The sequence below is a fragment of the Pteronotus mesoamericanus genome, unplaced genomic scaffold, assembly GCF_021234165.1.
Source record: "Pteronotus mesoamericanus isolate MK-2021 breed Mesoamerican mustached bat unplaced genomic scaffold, CSHL_Meso_final scaffold_165, whole genome shotgun sequence".
NCBI lineage: Eukaryota > Metazoa > Chordata > Mammalia > Chiroptera > Mormoopidae > Pteronotus > Pteronotus mesoamericanus.
In genome coordinates, this window is record NW_026555307.1 from 5,646,571 (window position 1) to 5,666,642 (window position 20,072).

At 41.2% G+C, this 20,072-nt stretch overlaps 1 protein-coding gene across 3 annotated transcripts in view; it reads left to right on the forward strand.

The window, feature by feature from the left end:
* Positions 1-20,072, forward strand: part of GARRE1 (granule associated Rac and RHOG effector 1) — a 73,564-nt gene that overhangs the window by 48,125 nt on the left and 5,367 nt on the right. For all 3 annotated transcript variants that reach the window (XM_054588999.1, XM_054589001.1, XM_054589000.1), the window contains 9 exons: positions 754-963; positions 5,305-5,445; positions 5,659-5,754; positions 5,870-6,031; positions 7,620-7,778; positions 9,903-10,000; positions 14,347-14,472; positions 15,587-16,620; positions 19,658-19,823. In XM_054588999.1, coding sequence (XP_054444974.1) covers positions 754-963; positions 5,305-5,445; positions 5,659-5,754; positions 5,870-6,031; positions 7,620-7,778; positions 9,903-10,000; positions 14,347-14,472; positions 15,587-16,620; positions 19,658-19,823 — 2,192 coding nt within the window. The remainder of the gene's footprint in view (positions 1-753; positions 964-5,304; positions 5,446-5,658; positions 5,755-5,869; positions 6,032-7,619; positions 7,779-9,902; positions 10,001-14,346; positions 14,473-15,586; positions 16,621-19,657; positions 19,824-20,072) is intronic.

Consider the following 20,072-nt stretch of genomic DNA (forward strand, 5'->3'; position numbering starts at 1 on the left):
CCCTCCCTCACCCTGTAAAAATAAATAAAATCTTTTTTGAAATAGTGTTATATATATGGTACTTTTTAAGTGAATTTTCTACTTTAATAGATTTCTCTATCAACCAGTCAACTACTAGTATGGATCAGGTGAGGGTTTCTTCTATACTAACAAATGGAGTCGTCCAGTAGGTTTTGTTGATTCCTGTTGGACAACTGAAAACTGGTTTGTCAGCTTTGTTTCCTAAGACTAGAAATATGACATACGGCTATGTTAATAACTATGTTAATAACACTGTTACCCAAATAACCTGTATCTTTGGATTCCATTTCCAATGGAATGTCTTCTTATAGCCAAGCTGACTTCAGGTTTTTAATCACGTGGCTTTTACTCTGCTGCCTGAATACTGTGTAGATACAATTGGACTTGTGGGTTGCTCTGGTTTAGCCAGCGCTCAAAGACAGGCAGGGTTGGTGTGAGCCAGAGTCCAGATGAGGGGGTGGAGAACAGGAATGGAGCAGGCTAGGTGAGAAGTTGGAAGGCCCATTTGAACCTTGGGTCTTACTATTTGGTTGGCTTCTATGCATCAAGCACCCAGGTCCAAAGACGAGAACAAAGGCAAATCCTTCAGAAGCATGGTGACTTTTTAACTTCATATAATTCTACATTTCCAGTTAGTTGTTACCCTGTACTCAAATCGATGGCTGAGAATTCATTACACTAATGCAATAGCCACCCATAACCTAAAAATGCCTGGCTTTCTTGTTTTCACAGGTGTTGGGGCGATGTTTCCTGACTGTGGTGCAGGTCCATTTCCAGTTTTTGACCCAGGCATTACAGAAGGTCCAGCCAGTGGCTCACTCTTGCTTTGCTGAGGTGGTTGTGCCTGAAAAAAAGAACAGCAGCAGTGGCAGCAGCTTGTCTGGCATGGGCCATACACCTGAACTGGAGGAAGCTGTACGATCCTGGCGGGGGGCTGCAGAGGTAACCCTGACTTTGGGGGAGGTTGTTCCCCTGTGTTCAAAGAGGAGAGAGAGGCCTTTGCCTGTTGGCTCTTAAAAGAGCCTTTTCACTTAGAAATGTGAGTTTTAAACTGTTACCAGTAGTTTGTTCATTTATTTAACAGTGAATGTCTTTGTAAATGCCCACTTGTGTCAGGCATGCACCAGGTACTGGGGTGACAGCCTCTACTCAAGGCCTCCTTGGAAAAAGGGCCTAGAAAAACCAGTTAAGGGGCTGTGATGGAGGCGTGTGGGAACCCAGAGGAAGGGGCCTGCCTCCAACTAGGATCTGTATAGCCAAGCCTCTAGAAAGAGGGACCAGGGAGAAAAGGATGGCGTCTCAGTCTGTAAAGACAGCTGGAGCTGGCTGCAGAAGGTAAGTAGTGAGCCAGGCAGCTTGGTGGGGGTGTAGTTGGTGACAACACATTTCTTGTAGGCATTTTAATATTCCTTTATTTCCAAGACAGGGGTAAAAAAGCCTTTTCAAGTCGAGGCTTTAACTAGCACTTTTAGTTTTGTTTTACAGAGTAACAGATAATTTATAGTTAATGAGAAACATGTTGATTTATTATATAATATTTAGTTTGAATCATTCCATAATTAAATTGGTAAAGTATTTCATTTAATGTTTTAGAAATCTTCTTTAATTAAATTTTTAAGCATTTTTTTTACATCTTTAACATTTTACATTCTCTAAGTTTCTTAATTCAGTTTTATGTTGCTCTGCTGCATTGTTATTTCTTTTGAATTTCCTTTCAATTTTTTTTTTTCCTGTTTGCTTGTTTTGGTCTCCCTTTCATGTCAAGGGCTTTTCTTGGCTTTCTTGATGTTTATCAGAGCAGCCCTGAAATGCTAATTGGGGGTCAAATATGAGAGTGGGACCTGTTGGCTTTATTGCAGGTGGCTGGGCAGTGGGATCCAGGTCTTCATTTTGTCATCTTGCAATCTTGTGTGCCCACCTGGCTGCTGGGCTTCAACCTCCTGATCATGCAGCTCCCGTTCGTACTCTTAATACCTGGTTCATGTCTTTTCCACTTCACCTGCTGGCATCATTCATGCTGGGAATCCAGCCCATGTGAAGCCTCCTCGTAGTCCTCACCTTGACCTTTTCCTTCACCCACTTCAGTCTGCCCAGGCCTTTCTGCCTTTCTTACTTTGCTTCCAGCCAGTGACATTACTCCACAGCATGCTGAGAAAATAGAATCCATCTGGCAGCAGCCCCTCCTCTACATATCATCAAAATGACACCCCCTCTCCTCATTCAGACCCTCTTCTCTTCCTTCCCCTTCATTAGAGGGAAGGAAGTACCCTTCCCTCCTGTCCAGGGCCTGCCTGTCCCCACTCTGCAAGATTTCTATAGTAGGACCCTGTGTTTTCTCCTCTTCAGCATGCTCCACCATCATAGAAACGTGCTTACAAACCCAAAAGTCCGCCCTGCCGTACTCTGTTTCTCTGCTGTTTTCATAGCCACCTTCTTAGAATTGTCCACCTCACCTTCGATTCATTCTAAAAAATATTACTGTGAGACATTTCAAGCATATAGGAAATGTCACACATACACATCTTTCTTTCTTTTAGCTTGTCAAATGAATCTTTCCTTTTTTTTTTTAATTTTAGAGAGAGCCCTGGCTGGTGTGGCTCAGTGGTGTGGCCTGTGGCCTATGAACCGAAGGGTCACTCTGGGTTGTGGGCCAGGTCCCCAGTTGGGGGCGTCCAAGAGGCAATCAGTCGATGTATCTCTCGCACATTGATGTCCTCCTCTCTTTCTCCCTCCTTTCCCCTCTCTCTAAAGATAAGTAAATAAAATCTTAAATAAATAAATAAATAAATAGATGGAATTTTAGAGACAGAGGAAGGGGGGGACCCAATCTGTTTGTTGTTCTACTTATTTATGCAGCCATTGGTTATTTCTTCTGTGTGCCCTCACTAGGGATTGAACCCACAACTTTGGCATATCAGGACAGTGCTCTAACCAACTGGGCTACCTGGCCAGGACCTGTCAAAATGAATCTTAACTTTTTGCCACATTTGTTTTATACCCTTTTTTTTTCATAGAAAAATATTATGACAAATTCAAATGAGTCTTCTTTGTACCTCTCCACTATCTTATTCACATTCCTTCCTCTCTAGAGATAACCTCTTCTAAATGTGGAGTTTGCGACTCCTGTGCATATTTCTTTATATCTTTACTCCGTATTGCATGTATTCATAAATAGTATAAGGTACTATTTTATGTAGTATGAAACTTTATATGAATGGCATCATTCAGCTCACTGAAATTTGACTTCCACTCCTACACAAGAACGTGCTTTCTCTTGTCAAGGTCATTGCTGCCTTCTGTATTGCCAAATCCAGGGAACCCTTTGACCCCATCCGTAGCTCACAGCAACATGAGTGCTTGGAAATGCTTTCTTTTGGTGGCATTTCTGAACCAGCCTGGTTCCTAGTTAACCCTTTTACCTCTCAGGTTGTTCTGCTCATCTACTTTGCTAACTTCTCCTCTTTAACACAATTTATAAATTTAAGTTTCCCAAGGCTCAATTCTAGGTGCCTTTCCATCTAGGGAGTCTCCATCTAGTTTTGGGACTTTAAAAACTGCTTGTGTCCTAGGGGCCCTCAAATGTGTATGACCAGCCCACTTATCTCTCATATGGGCTCACGGTCCCAGTATTCAGCTTCTGTTTATCTCAGGTATACAGGTGGCACATGCTTCACTCTTCCGTATAAACTTGTTCCTCCCCAAATCTTCTTTATGCTAGCAAGTGGTACCATCCCACGCTGGGTCATTCACACAAGAAGCCTGAGAGTTATCTTCCAATTTTTCTGTCATATTTATGTCTAATCTATAAGAAAGGCTTACAGGCCCCATCTCCAAAATATTATCCCAGATCTGTCCCTTTCTTTACATGTGCACTGTCAGTACCCTAGTTGATTACTCCCTCCTGATTCCTGTTGTAGCTGTACTCCTTTTTTCCTTTCCTGTTATCCTTCATCTCTTTTCTTTTAACATTTGGTGATGTTGCACACCATTTCCCTAGGGTAGAGTGTTGACCTTTCTATGACCTGCCGGTCCTGCATAGTCTAGCTTCTACCTTGGTCACCAGCTTTTCTGTTCCCCTCACGCACTGGGTTCTAGCTTCTTTGCTGACATGTCTCCCTGTCCTACTGCCCCACACTTTTGTTAACGACCTCCTTCTCCTTAAACTTGCAGCCAAAATGCTGATTTCTAGAGTGCTCCTGTTACAGTTCTGTGTTTCTTTCTATGTGTTTTTATCCATTTTTAATTTTTAAATGTTTTATGTTTGCCTTTTGGCCCACGAGGCTGTCTGCTTCAAGATGGTAGGGAACTGCATTTGTGCTTCACTGTCTGTCCAGTGACACCTAACAAGGCCTTGTAGGCTAAATGTTTGACTGAAAGATTCATAGAAAGAGACTTTTAGGGTTCAGGGAATGGTTGGAGTGGCATACATACATATATTGCTCAGCTTTGGAACTTTATAGCATTATAGTTGCTAGCTACTTTCCCTTAATCCTGCAATTTTGGTAAACATTAAAACCCCTACTTCAGCCTAGAAGACAAACATTAACTGTTTAAAAATGTTATTTATTGCACAAATATTATTACAATAAAAATAGACATTGGAGAATTGAGAGTTCATTTTGAAGCTCTCTTTTTATCTAATAGATCAAATACATATTTTTCTGTATTCTCTAGTCCTGAACCATATATACAGATAATTTATATTTTATCATAAGACACAGATTGTTTTTTTCTTCTTTTCTCTCTTGCTTATGTACTCTTCATAAACACATTTAATGACTGAAAAATAAATATCTAATTTTTCTGAGCATAGTGCAAAAGCTCTGGTTTTCCTTTAATGTACCAATGTATTTTTTTTTCTTGTTCTCTATTGGTGCAGCTTTTTACTTTGGTATATTGGAACACCCAACCATATACATTCTTTTGTTTTTTTAATCCTGGAAACTCCAAATGCCAATATTCTAGATTATCTGTCTTTTTAAGGTAGAGAAGTTTAAATGCAAGTATTTTGCATATATAAAAAATAAATAACAGGTAGGGATGTCTTTTTTTTCCCAGGGTTTCTTAAATAAGGTATATGTCAGGTTCTCTTTTTGATCAGGATGCTTGGCTTATTCTTTCAAAATTTCTGGCTGCCCGCTTTGTAATATGAACAATCCAGAGTATCTGGTTTATATCTAATGCTTAGATGATTTCTTGCTTTATTTCAGTTGTTTTTGTTTTTTAATTTTGCTAGTATCTGTAGCATCCTCTTTTACCTACCAATAACCATTTACGTTGCAGGCAACATCTAGACTAAGGGAAAGAGGCTGTGATGGCCGCCTGGCAGGAATTGAAGTTCAACAGCTCTTCTGTTCTCAAAGTGCAGCAATTCCTGAGCACCAGCTAAAAGAACTGAACATAAAAATAGACAGTGCTTTGCAAGTAAGTTTTTCAAAACTGACACAGTGATACCTGAGGGTTAAGAACAAGGGAGGGAGTTAAAGTTGTGATACTGAACCAGCTGGAAAGAGTAGTAAGATAGTAGTTGGCCATAGTGTTTTAAAAACTATAGAAACTTTAAATTTCTAGTTTCATTGGACTTGGTCATTCTAAAATCTATGTAAGCTTGATTTTTGAAAAACAATTTCTTTGCAGGCATATAAAATAGCTCTGGAAAGCTTAGGCCACTGTGAATATGCAATGAAAGCTGGTTTCCACTTGAATCCAAAGGCTATTGAAGCCAGTTTGCAGGTATGCTTTTCTTTCTGGGTGCTGTGGCATGGTACTGTCTCCATACCAAGTGAACCAAGTGTCTTGACAGGTGAGCTGTGGGTCACCTCTTCTTTCCACGCCTCATCTCTTTCAGGGCTGCTGCAGCGAGGCAGAAGCACAGCAAACGGGGCGGAGGCAGACGCCCCCACAGCCCATGCAGTGTGAGCTTCCCACTGTCCCTGTGCAGATCGGATCACACTTCCTGAAGGGCGTCTCCTTCAACGAGTCAGCCGCTGACAATCTGAAACTTAAGACGGTAGTTTTTAATGGGGTTCCAACAACCTGGGTGTGAACTAGAAAACAGAGTTCTTTAGGAAACCTGAGGGCTTGGAAAGAATATAGATTAAGCTCCTGTCGGTGTGGCTCAATTAGTTGAGTTTCATCCAGTGCACCAAACGGTTGGGGTTTTGATTCCTAGACAGGGCTCATATGGGAGGCAACCAATCAATGCTTCTCTCTCACATCACTGTTTCTCTCTCTCTCTTCCTTCCTCTCCCTCTAAAATTAATAAAGATATTTTTAAAAATTAAAAAAAAGAATATAGATTAAAAAACAAAATTGAAAGCAGGAAACATTAATCTTTCCCTGTAAACTGGTATCTAAAAATGGACTATAGTGAGTTTTTTTTTAAATTTTTTAGATAGAGGCTAAGGGAGGGAGAAGGAGAAGGAGAGAAACATCTATGTGTGAGAGAAACATTGATTGGCTGCCTCCTGGATGACCCCAACTGGGGACCCTGCCCACAACCCAAGCATGTACCCTGATAGGGAATCGAACCTTTTGGTTCGCAGGCCAGTGCTCAGTCCACTGAGCCACACCAGCCAGGGCTATGGTGACTTTTTTAATGAGATTATTTGTTAAATTTTATGTATAATTTTGTTCAAATGTTTAACATAAAAGGTTTGGAGAGTACATTATAAAATACTTTTTATGATTAATGTATTAGTGGACTTTCATGAAAAAATAAGAGGAGAAATCTTGTCATAATATGGCAGTATTTATGACCATTTGTGGAACATAATGTGTGCCAGGCACTGTGCTAAACGTTTCACATGCATTGTCTCCTTTAATGGTCAGCACTTTTTCTCCAGTAGAGAGAGAGAGGGACTAAGGCCCAAGGTCACACAGCTAGAAAGTAGTAGTTGGAGTTTGAGCTTATGCAGTCTGTTTCCGGAGCTTGCATACCTGACCATTTGGTCATCCCAAATAAAGTTGAGGTTTTCATTGGTATTTACTTCTACCAGATGATTTAACTTCCTTATTTAGAGGGATTGAGAATTCAAGATTCCTCAGCCAGTTTGCATGAGCAGATTGCTAAATAATGTATTTTGTGCCAGTATAGAAATAACTACGTGTGCATTAATGCATATGTACCCATATCTAAGCACTCACTCTACAGGATTAAGAAAATCTCTGAGGGCATCTGATGATAATTACTTAAGAAATTAAATTCCAGCCCTGGCCAGTGTGGCTCAGTTGGTTGGAGTGTCATCCCGTAACTGAAAGGTTGCAGGTTCGATTCCCAGCCAGGGCACATACCTAACTTGCAGGTTCAATCCTCAATCCCCGGTCCGGGCGCGTACAGAAGATAGTCGATTGATGCTTCTCTATTGCATCAATGTTTCTCTTGCTCCCTTTCTCTCTTTCTAAAAGCAGTGAAAATAAAAATGTCCTCAGGTGAGGATTAAAAAAAGAAAGAAAAAAAATTAAATTCCATTATTTGGGGTACTTAAAAAGCTTTTATTTTAGGACTGTTGTGTACCTGTAAATGCATTTCAGTCTACAAATTTTAGAACCTTGTGTGGCTTTATCATGAGCTATGAACTCTCGTTATCAATCTATAGCATACAATGTTACAACTGATCAAGGAGGCAGGCTGCTATAACGGAATCACACCAAGGGATGATTTTCCTGTGACTGAAGTTCTGAACCAGGTGTGCCCGTCCACATGGCGAGGCGCCTGCAAGACTGCCGTACAGCTGCTCTTTGGCCAGGCTGGACTGGTGAGTAAATGTGTGTGTGATGGGTGGGATTGAGAGAGTAGAGACAGATGACATTTCAAGCATGTGAGAGTGTATATGGGCTTGTGGGAAAATACTGGATAATTTTAAAAGTTCTTTGGTGCTACGGAGTTTAGACCAAATAGAAAAGGTAAAGAAAAAGCAGCATTAAAAGCCTTTTTTCCTTCTTTATAGATTGATAATATGTATTGGCAGGGAACCTAGTTGCAAAATGTTGCAAGCTTTTCCATTTTAAGGAAACCATTACATCAGTAACGATCTGAGAGGCTCCTTTGACCTGACTTGACTACTTTGGAGCTACAGTGGATGTCTTCCTGTTGTTCAAATACACCAAGCTTCTACCTGTCTTAGGCCTCTGTACTCGATGCTCCTTTTACCTGAGAATACTCCTCTCTGACTGTCACATGACTAACTTCTTCTCATCTTCCTAATGTCAGTGTAAATATCATCTCTGAGAGATCTCAGTAGTATAAGTAATTCCCCCATCCAGTTACTTTGTATCCAAGCTCTCTCTTTCCTCCTTAGCAATAAAATAACAACTCAGAAATAACTTTGGTCTTTATCATCTTTGGAAAGAATAACTTTTGCCAAAATTAGATGGGGTCAATATCCGAAGTCACCATTTAGCTCTTTGTTTGACCCTGCTTTCTCCCACCATAACCTTATGTATTTGATCCCACTTTCTAGAATTAAATGACTACTTTTTGAAAAGACATGGTATTTCAGTCAGAGGCTAAAGGAAGCTAATTAGAAATTAAGGAAATTAAACAACTGTTTCTTAGTCTAATTCCTACTTTATGAAAGTAGTTGTTAGGAGGGTGCTGTCCTTTTATTTCATGGGGGTGAAGGCTCTGGTGGCTGAACTTTGGATGGAGCTGCCTTGTAGAGGGGGCCAGCGGAGGGCCTGTCCACAGTGGTGAGTTACACTTCCTTTAGGGTCTGTTCCTTAGTATTGGAACACCTAAGAGAGGCATAAACTGGAGCCCCTCTGCTGAAGAATGGAAGAGCCCCCTGCCTTTAGGAGATTGAGTCATACTCCCAAAGACCTAGATGAAAGTAGGAGAAACATGGCAATGAGTTCTCCAGAAAGGAGCTTGCAGAATAAGGCCAAAAGACACACAGGCTCTTCTAAGGAAACATTGTAGGCTATTAAGAAAAAAAAGTTCTATGTTGTTCAAAGACCAGAAACTCCTTCCTAGGTCCCTACCACTTGATCCCAGGGTACCTTTGTAAGTGGCTGACAAAGAACCTTTAGATTATGGTTCTGGGGATGGGAGCAGAGAGGAAACACCTGCCTGGCCCAACAATGGCTATTACTTGGACAGGAAGTCTTTCCGAAGGACGTCACAGACCAGCTGTGGGAACTTTGTTTACAGCAATGGAAATTAGCTCCTTTACAGGCTGAGCTTGGAATCACAATAAGCAACTTTGCATGGTTTTATTCCTTCTAATATGTTACAAATTTGGTTTTAAAGTGTTTTGTGATTATTTTCTTAAAATCCTTTTAGTTATTTGAAAATACATTCATCGGCTTGTCAGACACTATGGAGGATACTGTATTGTCTGTGTAATGTTGAAGACTGTCCTCTAAATGAGAGGAAATCATTGAAGGGAGGGCTGATTCTTTGTCTTTCCTGAAGTAGTTCTGTTTTTATTGATGGTTGAGAATAAAATGATCTTTAAAAAAATCTTCACTTCTAGCTTGTGATTCAGCCATTACAAATGGGCTTTTTTGAAGGATTGGTTTGATTTTTTTTTGTGACATTTTTACTTCTTTCAAGCATATAAATTTAAAGAATACTAAGATAAAGGAAACAAAGTAATTCCTAACTAACATTTATAGTTTGGAAGAAGTGCCACAAGTGCTTGCAAAGTTCAGCACATCCTGTACCCAGAAGTTGGTTTCTGTTTATTGAGGTCTTAGTGTATTCCGTCATCTTTATTGCCTACTACTGTCTCCATGGGGCTCCTCACTGGCCTCTGCGTAACTGCCTTGCTGGCACAATGGTTCTTGCCAGAGTCACTTAACATCTGTAGGTTCATTTACAGGATTTGTGATTCACTTTTCTCTCCGAATGCTGATTGTTATTTTTGTTTCTCTCTTAGGTGGTAGTTGACACAGCACAGATAGAAAATAAAGAAGCCTATGCCCCCCAAATCAGTTTAGAAGGCTCCAGAATCGTGGTTCAAGTCCCTTCCACATGGTAACGTGACTCTTACATTAATACAAGCCTAAGCTCTAGTAGAAGTATGCACACCTTTGAAAAAATTGCTGTGTTGTAGACAAACCCCATGCTAGCTGACGGAACATGTGTCCTGCTTGTGCAGGTTTATGGATAGTGGCGGTGTGTTAGTGCCATGTCGTGATAACCGACCCATGAAGAGGAAGCCAAGGTGCCTGAAGCCAAGTCTCATTGACCAGTAATATAACTAAAATATTATATACTCATGAATCATAATGAGCGATATTATCTTTCTCTGTTACTGTATCCACAGCTTATAGACAGTATATCATATTCTCTAAGTCGCCCAGTGTTTCTGAAAACCTGAGTCCAGAACATAGAATTCCTTCTCCTTTGCCCGTTCCAGCAACAACCCTGCTGATCTTAAGTTCATGTGTTGTTGCAAATCGGGACAAATTGAACCATTTTTATTTTCATTTTAGTCTATTATTTTCTTTTTGAGAAAGGGGAAGGGCGGGAGAAAGGGAAAGAAACATCGATGTGAGGGAGAACAATTGATTGGTTGCCTCTCATACCCACCCTGACTGGGGATCCAACCCGTATCCTAGGCATGTGCCCCAACCAGGAGTCAAACTTGTGACCTTTTGCCCAACCAGCTGAGCCACACTGGCCAGGGCTGAACCGTTTTTATTTTTAATGATGTAATTATATTTGTAAACTTAGATAAAGTATTCTTAATTTATTAAAAACAAAAGCTCCTTCCCTGACTGGTGTGGCTCAGTGGGTTAGGTGTCATCCCACAAACCAAAAGGTTGCCAGTTTGGTTCCCTGTCTGGGCACAGGCCTGGGTTTCTATCCAGGTCCCTGGTTGAGGGTGTGCAAGAGGCAAATGATCGATGTTTCTCTTTCACATTGATGTTTCCCAAACCCTTTCTTTATCCCTCCCTTCCCCATTCTCTAAAAATAAATTAATAATTTAAAACAAAAACTCCTACAAATCAGTAAGAAAATGAGCAAGGTACATGAACAAGTAAATCAGAAAACATATGGTCAGCAAATACATGAAGAAAATGTGTAACCTCACCTAATAAAGAAGAACGAAGTAAGGAAACCATATGATGCCATTGTGCCCATCGTGTTAAATTATTTTAGAATAATAATACTACATTTTGGTGCCAGACTGTACAACAACAGGCACAGAAGTTGTTGAATAAATTACACAGCGTTTCTGGGGGGCAGTTTAATATATCATAGGCCTAAAAGACAAGATATTGACCTCAGCAGTCCCACAGTTCCTCCTGTAGGGATTTATCCAGGTGATGTCCATATGAATTCAGCTATAAGTATCAACATCATAGCTTTATCAGTAAGTAGCAAAAGTTAAGCATATATTAGAAGACTTTTGCTATTAAAATTACAATTTGAATGAACATTTAACTATTTAGGAAATATTTAAAGCATGTAGGTAGGAATAGATAGAGATAATGAAGAACAATGGCACTGTTGGCGCCTGTGTGAACTAAAGTGAGAGCTGGGTAATGCAAATCATATTTAAACCATTTCTGCTTGAAATGTGCAAGTCCAGTGGTACATCCTGCCGAAAGTTTTAGAACCAGTTGATAGATCGAGTAGGGGTTGGCCATTCACATCCTGTCCCTAAATCTCCCATCTATGAGTTTCTCCCCCACCAAAATTTTTAATTTGATTATTTATATCATATACCATTTCCTGAAATGAACAGTAATTTACATACATATTTTTATTCCTATCAAACAATAAATTTAAAGCTCACTTTTCTGTAAGATTTTTGTGTTCCCGAATTTTTAATTTGTTTTTCAATTCAAGTTCTTACTGGGAAATATTTACTTTAACCTGGATTCTCATTTTGAAGAAAACTTTTGGATAACTGGGTGAATATAAACAGCTAGTACTGAAATTGTTAACACTTCAGTTTACTTTCAAAACTGTATGGTTGATTTCCTTTGTAATTCATTGTACCTCCATGAAAGACCTTCTGCACTACGATTCCTTAGAGAAGCTCCCTCTGCTGGCTGCTTTTGGTAAAAATACAAAGTTTTCTTTTGTTGTTATTTCTTTCAAATTATGAAATATGTGCTTGTTGATACAGACAAACTCAGAAGTAATTATTCCACCTTCAGGAAAATTAAATGGTTAGCAAAGTCAGTCAAGAATTTATTATATCCTTTGCTGCCAGACTTTTTTTTCCAAATGAACTAATACTTTACTTAGATTTTTAAATTGTCATACTTAAGCTATTGATTTTTCTTTCAACAAATACTAAATACCTACTGTGTGAAAGACACTGCCTGGGCTCCAGTAATTTAATCATGAGCAAGAAAGACAAGGTCCCTGCTCCTAACTGATCTGACTTTGTAATGGGGACTGGGAGGAAAGAGCTAATAAGCATAAGATTAAGTTCAAACACTAGCAAGTGTATGAAGGGAATAAGAGTAGAATGATGTCATATGAAAGAGAATAACAGAGGTAGAGATGGGTAAGGGAGGCTATTTTGGATGAGGAGGTCAGTCATGAAAGGCCTTTTTGAGGATGTGACATTTAAGAGGAGCTGGCCATGCCGAGAGTAGATGGGGAAAGCATTCCAGGCAGAAGGAACAGCAAAGGCCTGAGGAACAGCCCAGCATGGCTGGAAAGAGATGGTAGGTGATGATGAAGGGAGTGGGGGTGGGAGGCGATTTGTAGAAGCCAGGACTTGCAGGATCCCTAAGAGACTTGGGTTTTTATCTAAGAAAAAGTAAAAGATTTTAAGCAAGTCTGAAGGATCTGTGAAAACAATGGGTTTAGTCTCTTAAGGGCACTGCTCTCAAGACTGATAAATAAAATAAAAATGCCAATTTGTTGATTTTCAGAAAGAGAAACTATTTTCACAGGAGCTGTAATACTCCTTTCTGCATGATCAGCAAACGCTCTCCTCTTGGATAAACCTATGTGACTAAGCCAAATCATAAGGAGAAGTTGGCTTGGGAGGACAGAGCAAGTGTGTCCTAATAACAGCGATTTCAGGCTGAGAGAATTTGGTGCATGAACCTTGGCCAAGTCCACTGGCCCAGATTCTCTCCCAGGAGCCCTGGGGCTAGTGGGGCACAGTCAGAGCTTGCCTTATTGCCTTTCCCAGTGTTCCTGAAATTGGCCAGCTCACAGTCTTACGGATGTATTTCTCATGCCAAAGTCATGTTGGAGAGCGCTGTTTGTTGTCTTCTTAGGGTAGCTTCACAAGTGTTGCTAAAATGGGAGCAGAGAATTGGGAAAAGATCTGGAGGGAAATGTGAGGTGAAGAGAAGGTGGTTGGTAAGACTGGTTTGTTTGCCAAAGTGATTAACATAGGGGAGAGATGGGGTGATTGCATGAGAGAGGTCCTTGGGAAAGCAAGAAGGTGGTCTGCAGCACTCAGGGGGAGGTCAGCCTGTGGTAAGAGCAGGGCCTGTGTTCTCCTGGGACAGGAAGATTTGCAGGGTGTGTGGGCAGGGTCGCAGGTGAGGTGGTGGAATGGGGAGATGGAGTAGATCTGGTGTTTATGTGTTTCTCAGTTAAGTGACACTTGAGATCAGATAAAATGAGTGAGATGTTTGGGATAACAGAGCTCCGAGGAGAGACAAGGAGGAATGGAACAGTCACCTTGGAAGAGGAAAACATTAACTATGGGAAGGTCGTGTTCATTGCTTACCTGAAATTTGCAGTGAGTCCAGGGGCACATACTGTAAAGGTTTTTTCCCTTAGTCGATCCTCAGTTTCTTGGGTACAGGTGTGAAATGCTATAGAGGAAGGGAGGGGCAGGGGTGTCAAGGAAAGAGTTTGCATATGTGTAGATATTGTGCCAGACCATAGAACCTCAGCAGCGTACAGAGGAAAGTTAGGGCTGGAGCCAGTGTTGGACAGTGAGAGGACAGTAGGGACTCTAGATAGAAATCCATGGACAACCCTGGCTTGTGTGGCTCAGTGGATTGAGTGCCAGCCTGCACTCAGTCCACCGAGGGGTTGCCGGTTCGAGTCCGAGTCAGAGCACATGCCTGGTTGCAGGCCAGGTCCCCAGTAGGGGGCACTCAGGAGGCAACCACACAGTGATGTTTCTCTCCCTCCCTTCCTCTCTCTCTAAAAATAAATAAATAAAATCTTTTTAAAAAAGAAGTCTACTCCAGATCCTATTGCCTCCTTCTCCTCTTGCAGAGCAACAAGTTTTAGTGTTGGTCCTGTCATTTTCTAAATGTTCTTATAATTACTGAATTTTTATTCAGAAGTACATAAAAATTGTAGCCTTTTGTATGAGGCCTGCTTGAAACACCTTGGTAGAGAAGTGCAGCTCAGGCTAACTCAGTGTGGTTTGTGCCTAGGTGCCTGAAAGAAGACCCTGCCACCATGTCCCTGCTGCAAAGAAGCCTGGATCCTGAGAAGACCCTGGGTCTTGTGGACGTACTTTACACGGCTGTGCTGGACCTCAGCCGCTGGAGGGCAGGGAGGTTGGTGTCTCCTCCAGTCACTTGAATTGGTTTGCATTCAGGTCCACCCCAAGGGACAGTGTAACCACATATAGTTTCATGTGTGCTCATGTCACTAATAGTATGTGAGTATGTAAGATAAGAAAGAAAACGTTTTGGTAACTTTTTATTTTGGAATAATTTCAAACTTACAGAAAAGTTACAATAGTCCAGAGAATTGCTCTGTGCCCTTTACTCATACTCTCCATTTTGTTAACATTTTGCCTTCATCTGTTTTATCATTTTAGAGTAAGTCCATCAAAAGGATTTTTAACCCAGTTCGTATACTCTTTATGAACTAGGAGCAAAGCAGTGTTTAGAAAATACTGCATGAACTTTATTTATATCTGAAAGCAGCTGACAGTTGCGAGATTATCTCCTTGTGAATTGTTATCCTTAGAATGGGTAGGGACCTTAAACATCTAGCCATGTGTCCCACCTCTTTTCTTAATACATGAACACAAAGAGGCCCAGAACAGTGAGGTAGCTTATCCAAGGTTGCACTAGCCATCACCCAGCCTAAGCGCCTACCCAGTGCCCTATCTCTAGGGCTCTCTTTCAGCACTGAAAGTGAATACTCGAAAATCTTTGGAAGTAACAACCACACATTAATCTTAGCACTGTGTATAAATTACTTCTGAGGACAACAGTGCTGCCTAGTGTCCCTGAGTCCTGCCCAGGCTCTCCTCTTTGCTGTGTAGATTTGTCCATTGTCCCTCTACTGGATCTGCCAGACTCAGTCTCTGTTCTCCAGGCACACAGCAGGCCTCTGCCAGTTGCTAGCGGGTATCCCTCTAGCTGTGCTCTGCTTTCCTGTTCTGTGGTTAGAGAGTTTTGCTCAAACTCCTCAGGCCAGAGTCTTAATGTAGTTTTCACAGCACTTTGTTAGACTCTGTTGATTTCTTTGTAATAAATGTAGATAGCAAGTACTTAAATTATGTACATGTAAAACTCTCGGGTGTTTATCTATAAAATAAGTGAACCTAATACCACCCCATGAGATCATTTTTGTTCTTAAAGTCTTTCTAAGAGATCCATTTCATTGTCCAATTTGCATATTTGTCTTTTAAAAAAAAATACATTTCTGTTTAAATAGGGAACAAGCTTTACCCTGCATTCAGATCCAGCTCCAAAGGGAGATCTGTGATTTTGGGAACCAGGCTGACCTGCCTTCTGGAAATGGAAACAAACCTTCAGGTGGTCTGCAGAAGACATTCTCCAAACTGACATCCCGGTTCACCAAGAAAGCTTCATGCACCAGCTCTAGCAGCAGCACAAATTATTCCATCCTAACTACACCTTCCAAAAACATCTTCATAGCTGGGTGTTCAGAAGAGAAAGCCAAAATGCCCAGTAATATTGATTCAAGGTTACAAAGCATTTTGAACATTGGTAATTTCCCTAGGACTATAGACCCTTCACAGTCAGCTCAGAATTCCAATAATCAAATGGCCAATGGTTTTCTCATGGAGCGACGTGACAACTTTCTGCAAGGGGATGATGGCAAGGACGAGAAGGGTATGAACTTACCAACCGATCAGGAAATGCAGGAAGTGATAGATTTTCTCTCGGGCTTTAATATGGGCCAGTCACATCAGGGCTCCCCATTAGTGACAAGGCGTAATTCTGCTGCTACAGCCATGGTGACTGAACAGAAGGCAGGAGCCATGCAGCCACAGCAGCCACCACTGCCTGTGCCCCCTCCACCGCGGCCTCCCCAGGCTGGGGCACACACACCTCTGACACCCCAGCCAGGCCTGGCGCCACAGCAGCAGTCCCCAAAGCAACAACAACCCCAGGTCCAATACTACCAACACCTGCTCCAACCCATTGGACCACAGCAGCCCCCACCCCAGCCTCGGGCTCCTGGAAAATGGGTACATGGCTCATCCCAGCAGCCAGCACAGCCTGTTGGAGCGGGTCTGTCTCCTCTTGGCCAATGGCCTGGCATATCTGATCTCAGTTCTGACTTGTACAGCTTGGGTCTGGTGAGCAGCTATATGGATAATGTGATGTCAGAGGTTTTGGGACAGAAGCCACAGGGACCTAGAAATAATACCTGGCCAAACCGTGACCAAAGTGAAGGAGTCTTTGGAATGCTGGGAGAGATTCTGCCTTTTGATCCTGCAGGTACGTGAGTCCCCTTCCACACCTCAGGGTTTTAACATAAATGTAGTCATTGAGGACTTCATAGGGCCGGACTGCCATAGCCTTACTTGTAAGGGAAAGTGACTTTAAAGACCCTTTCTCACTGTCTGATGGCAAATATGGGGCAGATCCAGCAAGGCATGAAGCAGTGAGAATGAGGCTGAAAAGGTAAGTAGAGCTCTTTTCATCACGGTACAGAGGGCAGGATTGAGGCATAAGAAAAGTTACTTGAGTGGCTCAAATTCCAGTCTGGGCGAGGCCTCCCATTCATGGGAGCTAAGACAGCTGGCCCTTTGTGGGCTGCTTTTTTCTTTTCTGTGATTCTTCTTTGCCTAAATTCTAGGACCTATGAAAGGTGGTAGGGTACCCTCCTGCCTTCATAGAATATGGCTTCTCCTGGCCTAGACAGTGTGAAAATACCACCTGAGTTATCTTAGGAAATTAGAAAAAGAACTTAGAAACACAACAAAAATAGGAGGAGGAATTAATTACCACAATTAATTAAGAACCACAATTAATTTTTTAAAAAACATAGTAAAAATTGTTAATACATCTTAAAAGAAAGGTCTTTGGAGGACCAAAAAAATAAACCTACTTATTATAAGCCTGATTAAGAGACAACAAAGAGAAACAAGATTAGGAAAGAAAAAGGAGACAGAACTACTACAAATACAGTAGAGACTAAAAGAACTTTAAGACATTACTACATATGAGTTGATGACAACACATTTAAAAACTGAATGGAAAATGGATTCTTTCCTAATAAAATATACATTAGTAAAATTGTACCAAGAAGTAGAAAACTTGCCTGGATCTATCTCAGTAGAAGAGATTGGAAAGGTAATTATGAAGCCAACATGATTTTTATCATAAAAACTTCATGAGGATTATATAAAAAGCAAACTATAATGCATCTTAATGAGTATGGATAGATATGAGAAAATCCAGCAGTGCATAAAAAAAATAATATGTTACTAAACCTGGTTTACTTCAGGGGTGTAATGTGGTTCAGTATAAGGAAACTTACTACTGTACAGTAATTCATCAGATCAACCAATTAGGAGAAAAACTCACATAGCTATAGGTGTTGTGAAGGCATTTAATAAAAGATAGCAATTCTTAAAAATTGAACAAATCCCTCAAAGTAAAATATGAGTAAAAGGAAATTTCTTAAATGTAAAAAAGACTACCGAAGGCCAGTAGAAAGTAGCACTTTGTATAGTAAAACAAAATTCCAGTTAAAATCTAGATCCAGATGGGGTGGCAATGTTACTACCAACAGCATGTAACTTTGTCTTGAACTTTCTAGCAAATACACAAGACAAAAAAACAAGGGAAATAAGAGCTATAAGCTTCAGAAAAGGATAGATTATAAAGCACATCTCTGCTGGCAATAGAATTGGAAAAAACAAGACTCAGTAAAAAAAAAGACAAACTAGAATGAGTAAGTGAATCTGGTAAGGTGGGCAGAGGCAAGATAAATATATAGAAATTAATCACTTTTTTTCTCTCATTTAGCAAAAGATACACAGAAGTGGAAAATATATTTTATTCATAAGGAGAGTACTGTGAAATATTGTAAATAAGTATAGTGAATATCTACATAACCACCAGGAGAGGAGATTCCCTAATAAAACAACCCAGCATTAACTGTTGTTAAAGGGCAGAAATGTTTTCTTACATCTAAAAATTTCAGGCTGTTGCTCGTGCTTTCTTGTTCTTGCTCTCCTTGGGTGAGTGGATGTGGGGAACCTTGTACCCTGGGGTACAGGAAGGGCAAAGAGTTACACTTGCTATGGAGGAACAAGCCCACCTTGGCACTTACTGGACTAGGCATGGCACATTTTCTTGAGTGCCAATAAACAGCATATATGTTTTTTGATGGTCATGTAATTAAACCAGAGTATAGATGGTATTTGGCAGCATTATATTACTGTTGATACCTGTTGAGGCCCAGACAGGCTTTATATCCTTAGCTTGCAGATCCTACCAGCTTTTCCTTCTGGGTATTCCTTTCTGACCTTCAAGTCTTTAATGTAGCTTTCTTCAGACCCTGCCCCAAGGGCACTTGATTAGACAGGTGAATTACAGAAGGTACCCTCTGGACAGGCGCACACAGCCCCTGGAGGCCTGGCTTGATTCGTGGGATGGCCTTGATTTCAGCCCCTACTCTTCAATCTTGCAGAATGGCCTGGTTTTATGCAGTGCTCCTATGGTAGTGCCCTGAGAACAAGCTAACAATGGGATTGTGCTCTGGTATCTTTCTCATCCTGAAGCTAAAATGTAATCACTGTTGAGTCATACTCAGTTTGTGACCCATAGATATTTTTCTGCTATAACTTTTTGTTTGGCTCTCTCTAAATACTTTCTGTGCTGTTTTTTCTCCCACTTTTACTGCCCTGCACATCCTTACTCAGCTCTGTCCAGTATGTTTCCAGCCACCTCTTCACACATTCTGAAATTTCATGTTATTCATTATCACTCTTATTATCTTCAGACTAATGAGTAGGTTTTCCATCCATCATCCAGGAAGATATTTGATCAGAGTTGGACCTGAGCGGGAATGGCATATATTCTCTATCTGGCTGATCCCGATGCTTTGATAACTTCCAGGTTATCAGTTGGCTGAAGTCATCCTCTGATTTTCCAAGTTGTTATGTATGTAGCATTAGCCCTTGGAAATTTTAAAAATATTTGTCTTAAATATTTAGTCATGGATAAAACAAACCTTTTGTGTTCTGTTTTTCTGTCTTCTTTTCATACTGAGGCTGAGTCTGTCCCGGGCATAAACCTTCCTGACAGTCCCTATGCACACATCATACGTGAACTTCAGATCTGTGCGCTGAAAGCCTCATCTCACCATTGCACACTGCTAGGCAAATCCTGCAGGCTGCTCTGGGCCACAGGCCTGGCAGTTCCTCACCACTATTCACTGTATGTGACCACATCCTCAGAAGGTAGTAAATGAAACAAGACAAATTTGGCTCCAAACTCTTGTTAATCCTCTGTCTTAACACAGTGGGTTCAGACCCCGAGTTTGCGCGCTATGTGGCTGGAGTGAGCCAGGCAATGCAGCAGAAGCGGCAGGTCCAACACGGTCGCCGCCTAGGCAACCCCCGAGGACACTGGCCACCCACAGATGATGCCCATCGGACCTGGCCTTTCCCAGAATTCTTCACAGAAGGGTGAGTGCTGGGTGTGGCAGTAAAGCTGAGTTTGGGATCTGGGCGTCCCCCAGGGGGCCTTTGTGTACTCTTATCAAGCAATTCAGTTCCAAGCCTGGCTGTCAGAGTGACACATGGTCAAGTCTTCAGGGGTTCAGAGTTCTGTGATTGACTGAGGGATGCCAGGTGGAATTACGAATCTCTGCAAACACACCGCTGATGTAAAACTGATTTTCAAGACAGACTCTTCTGCCCTAGACAAGGATCTTA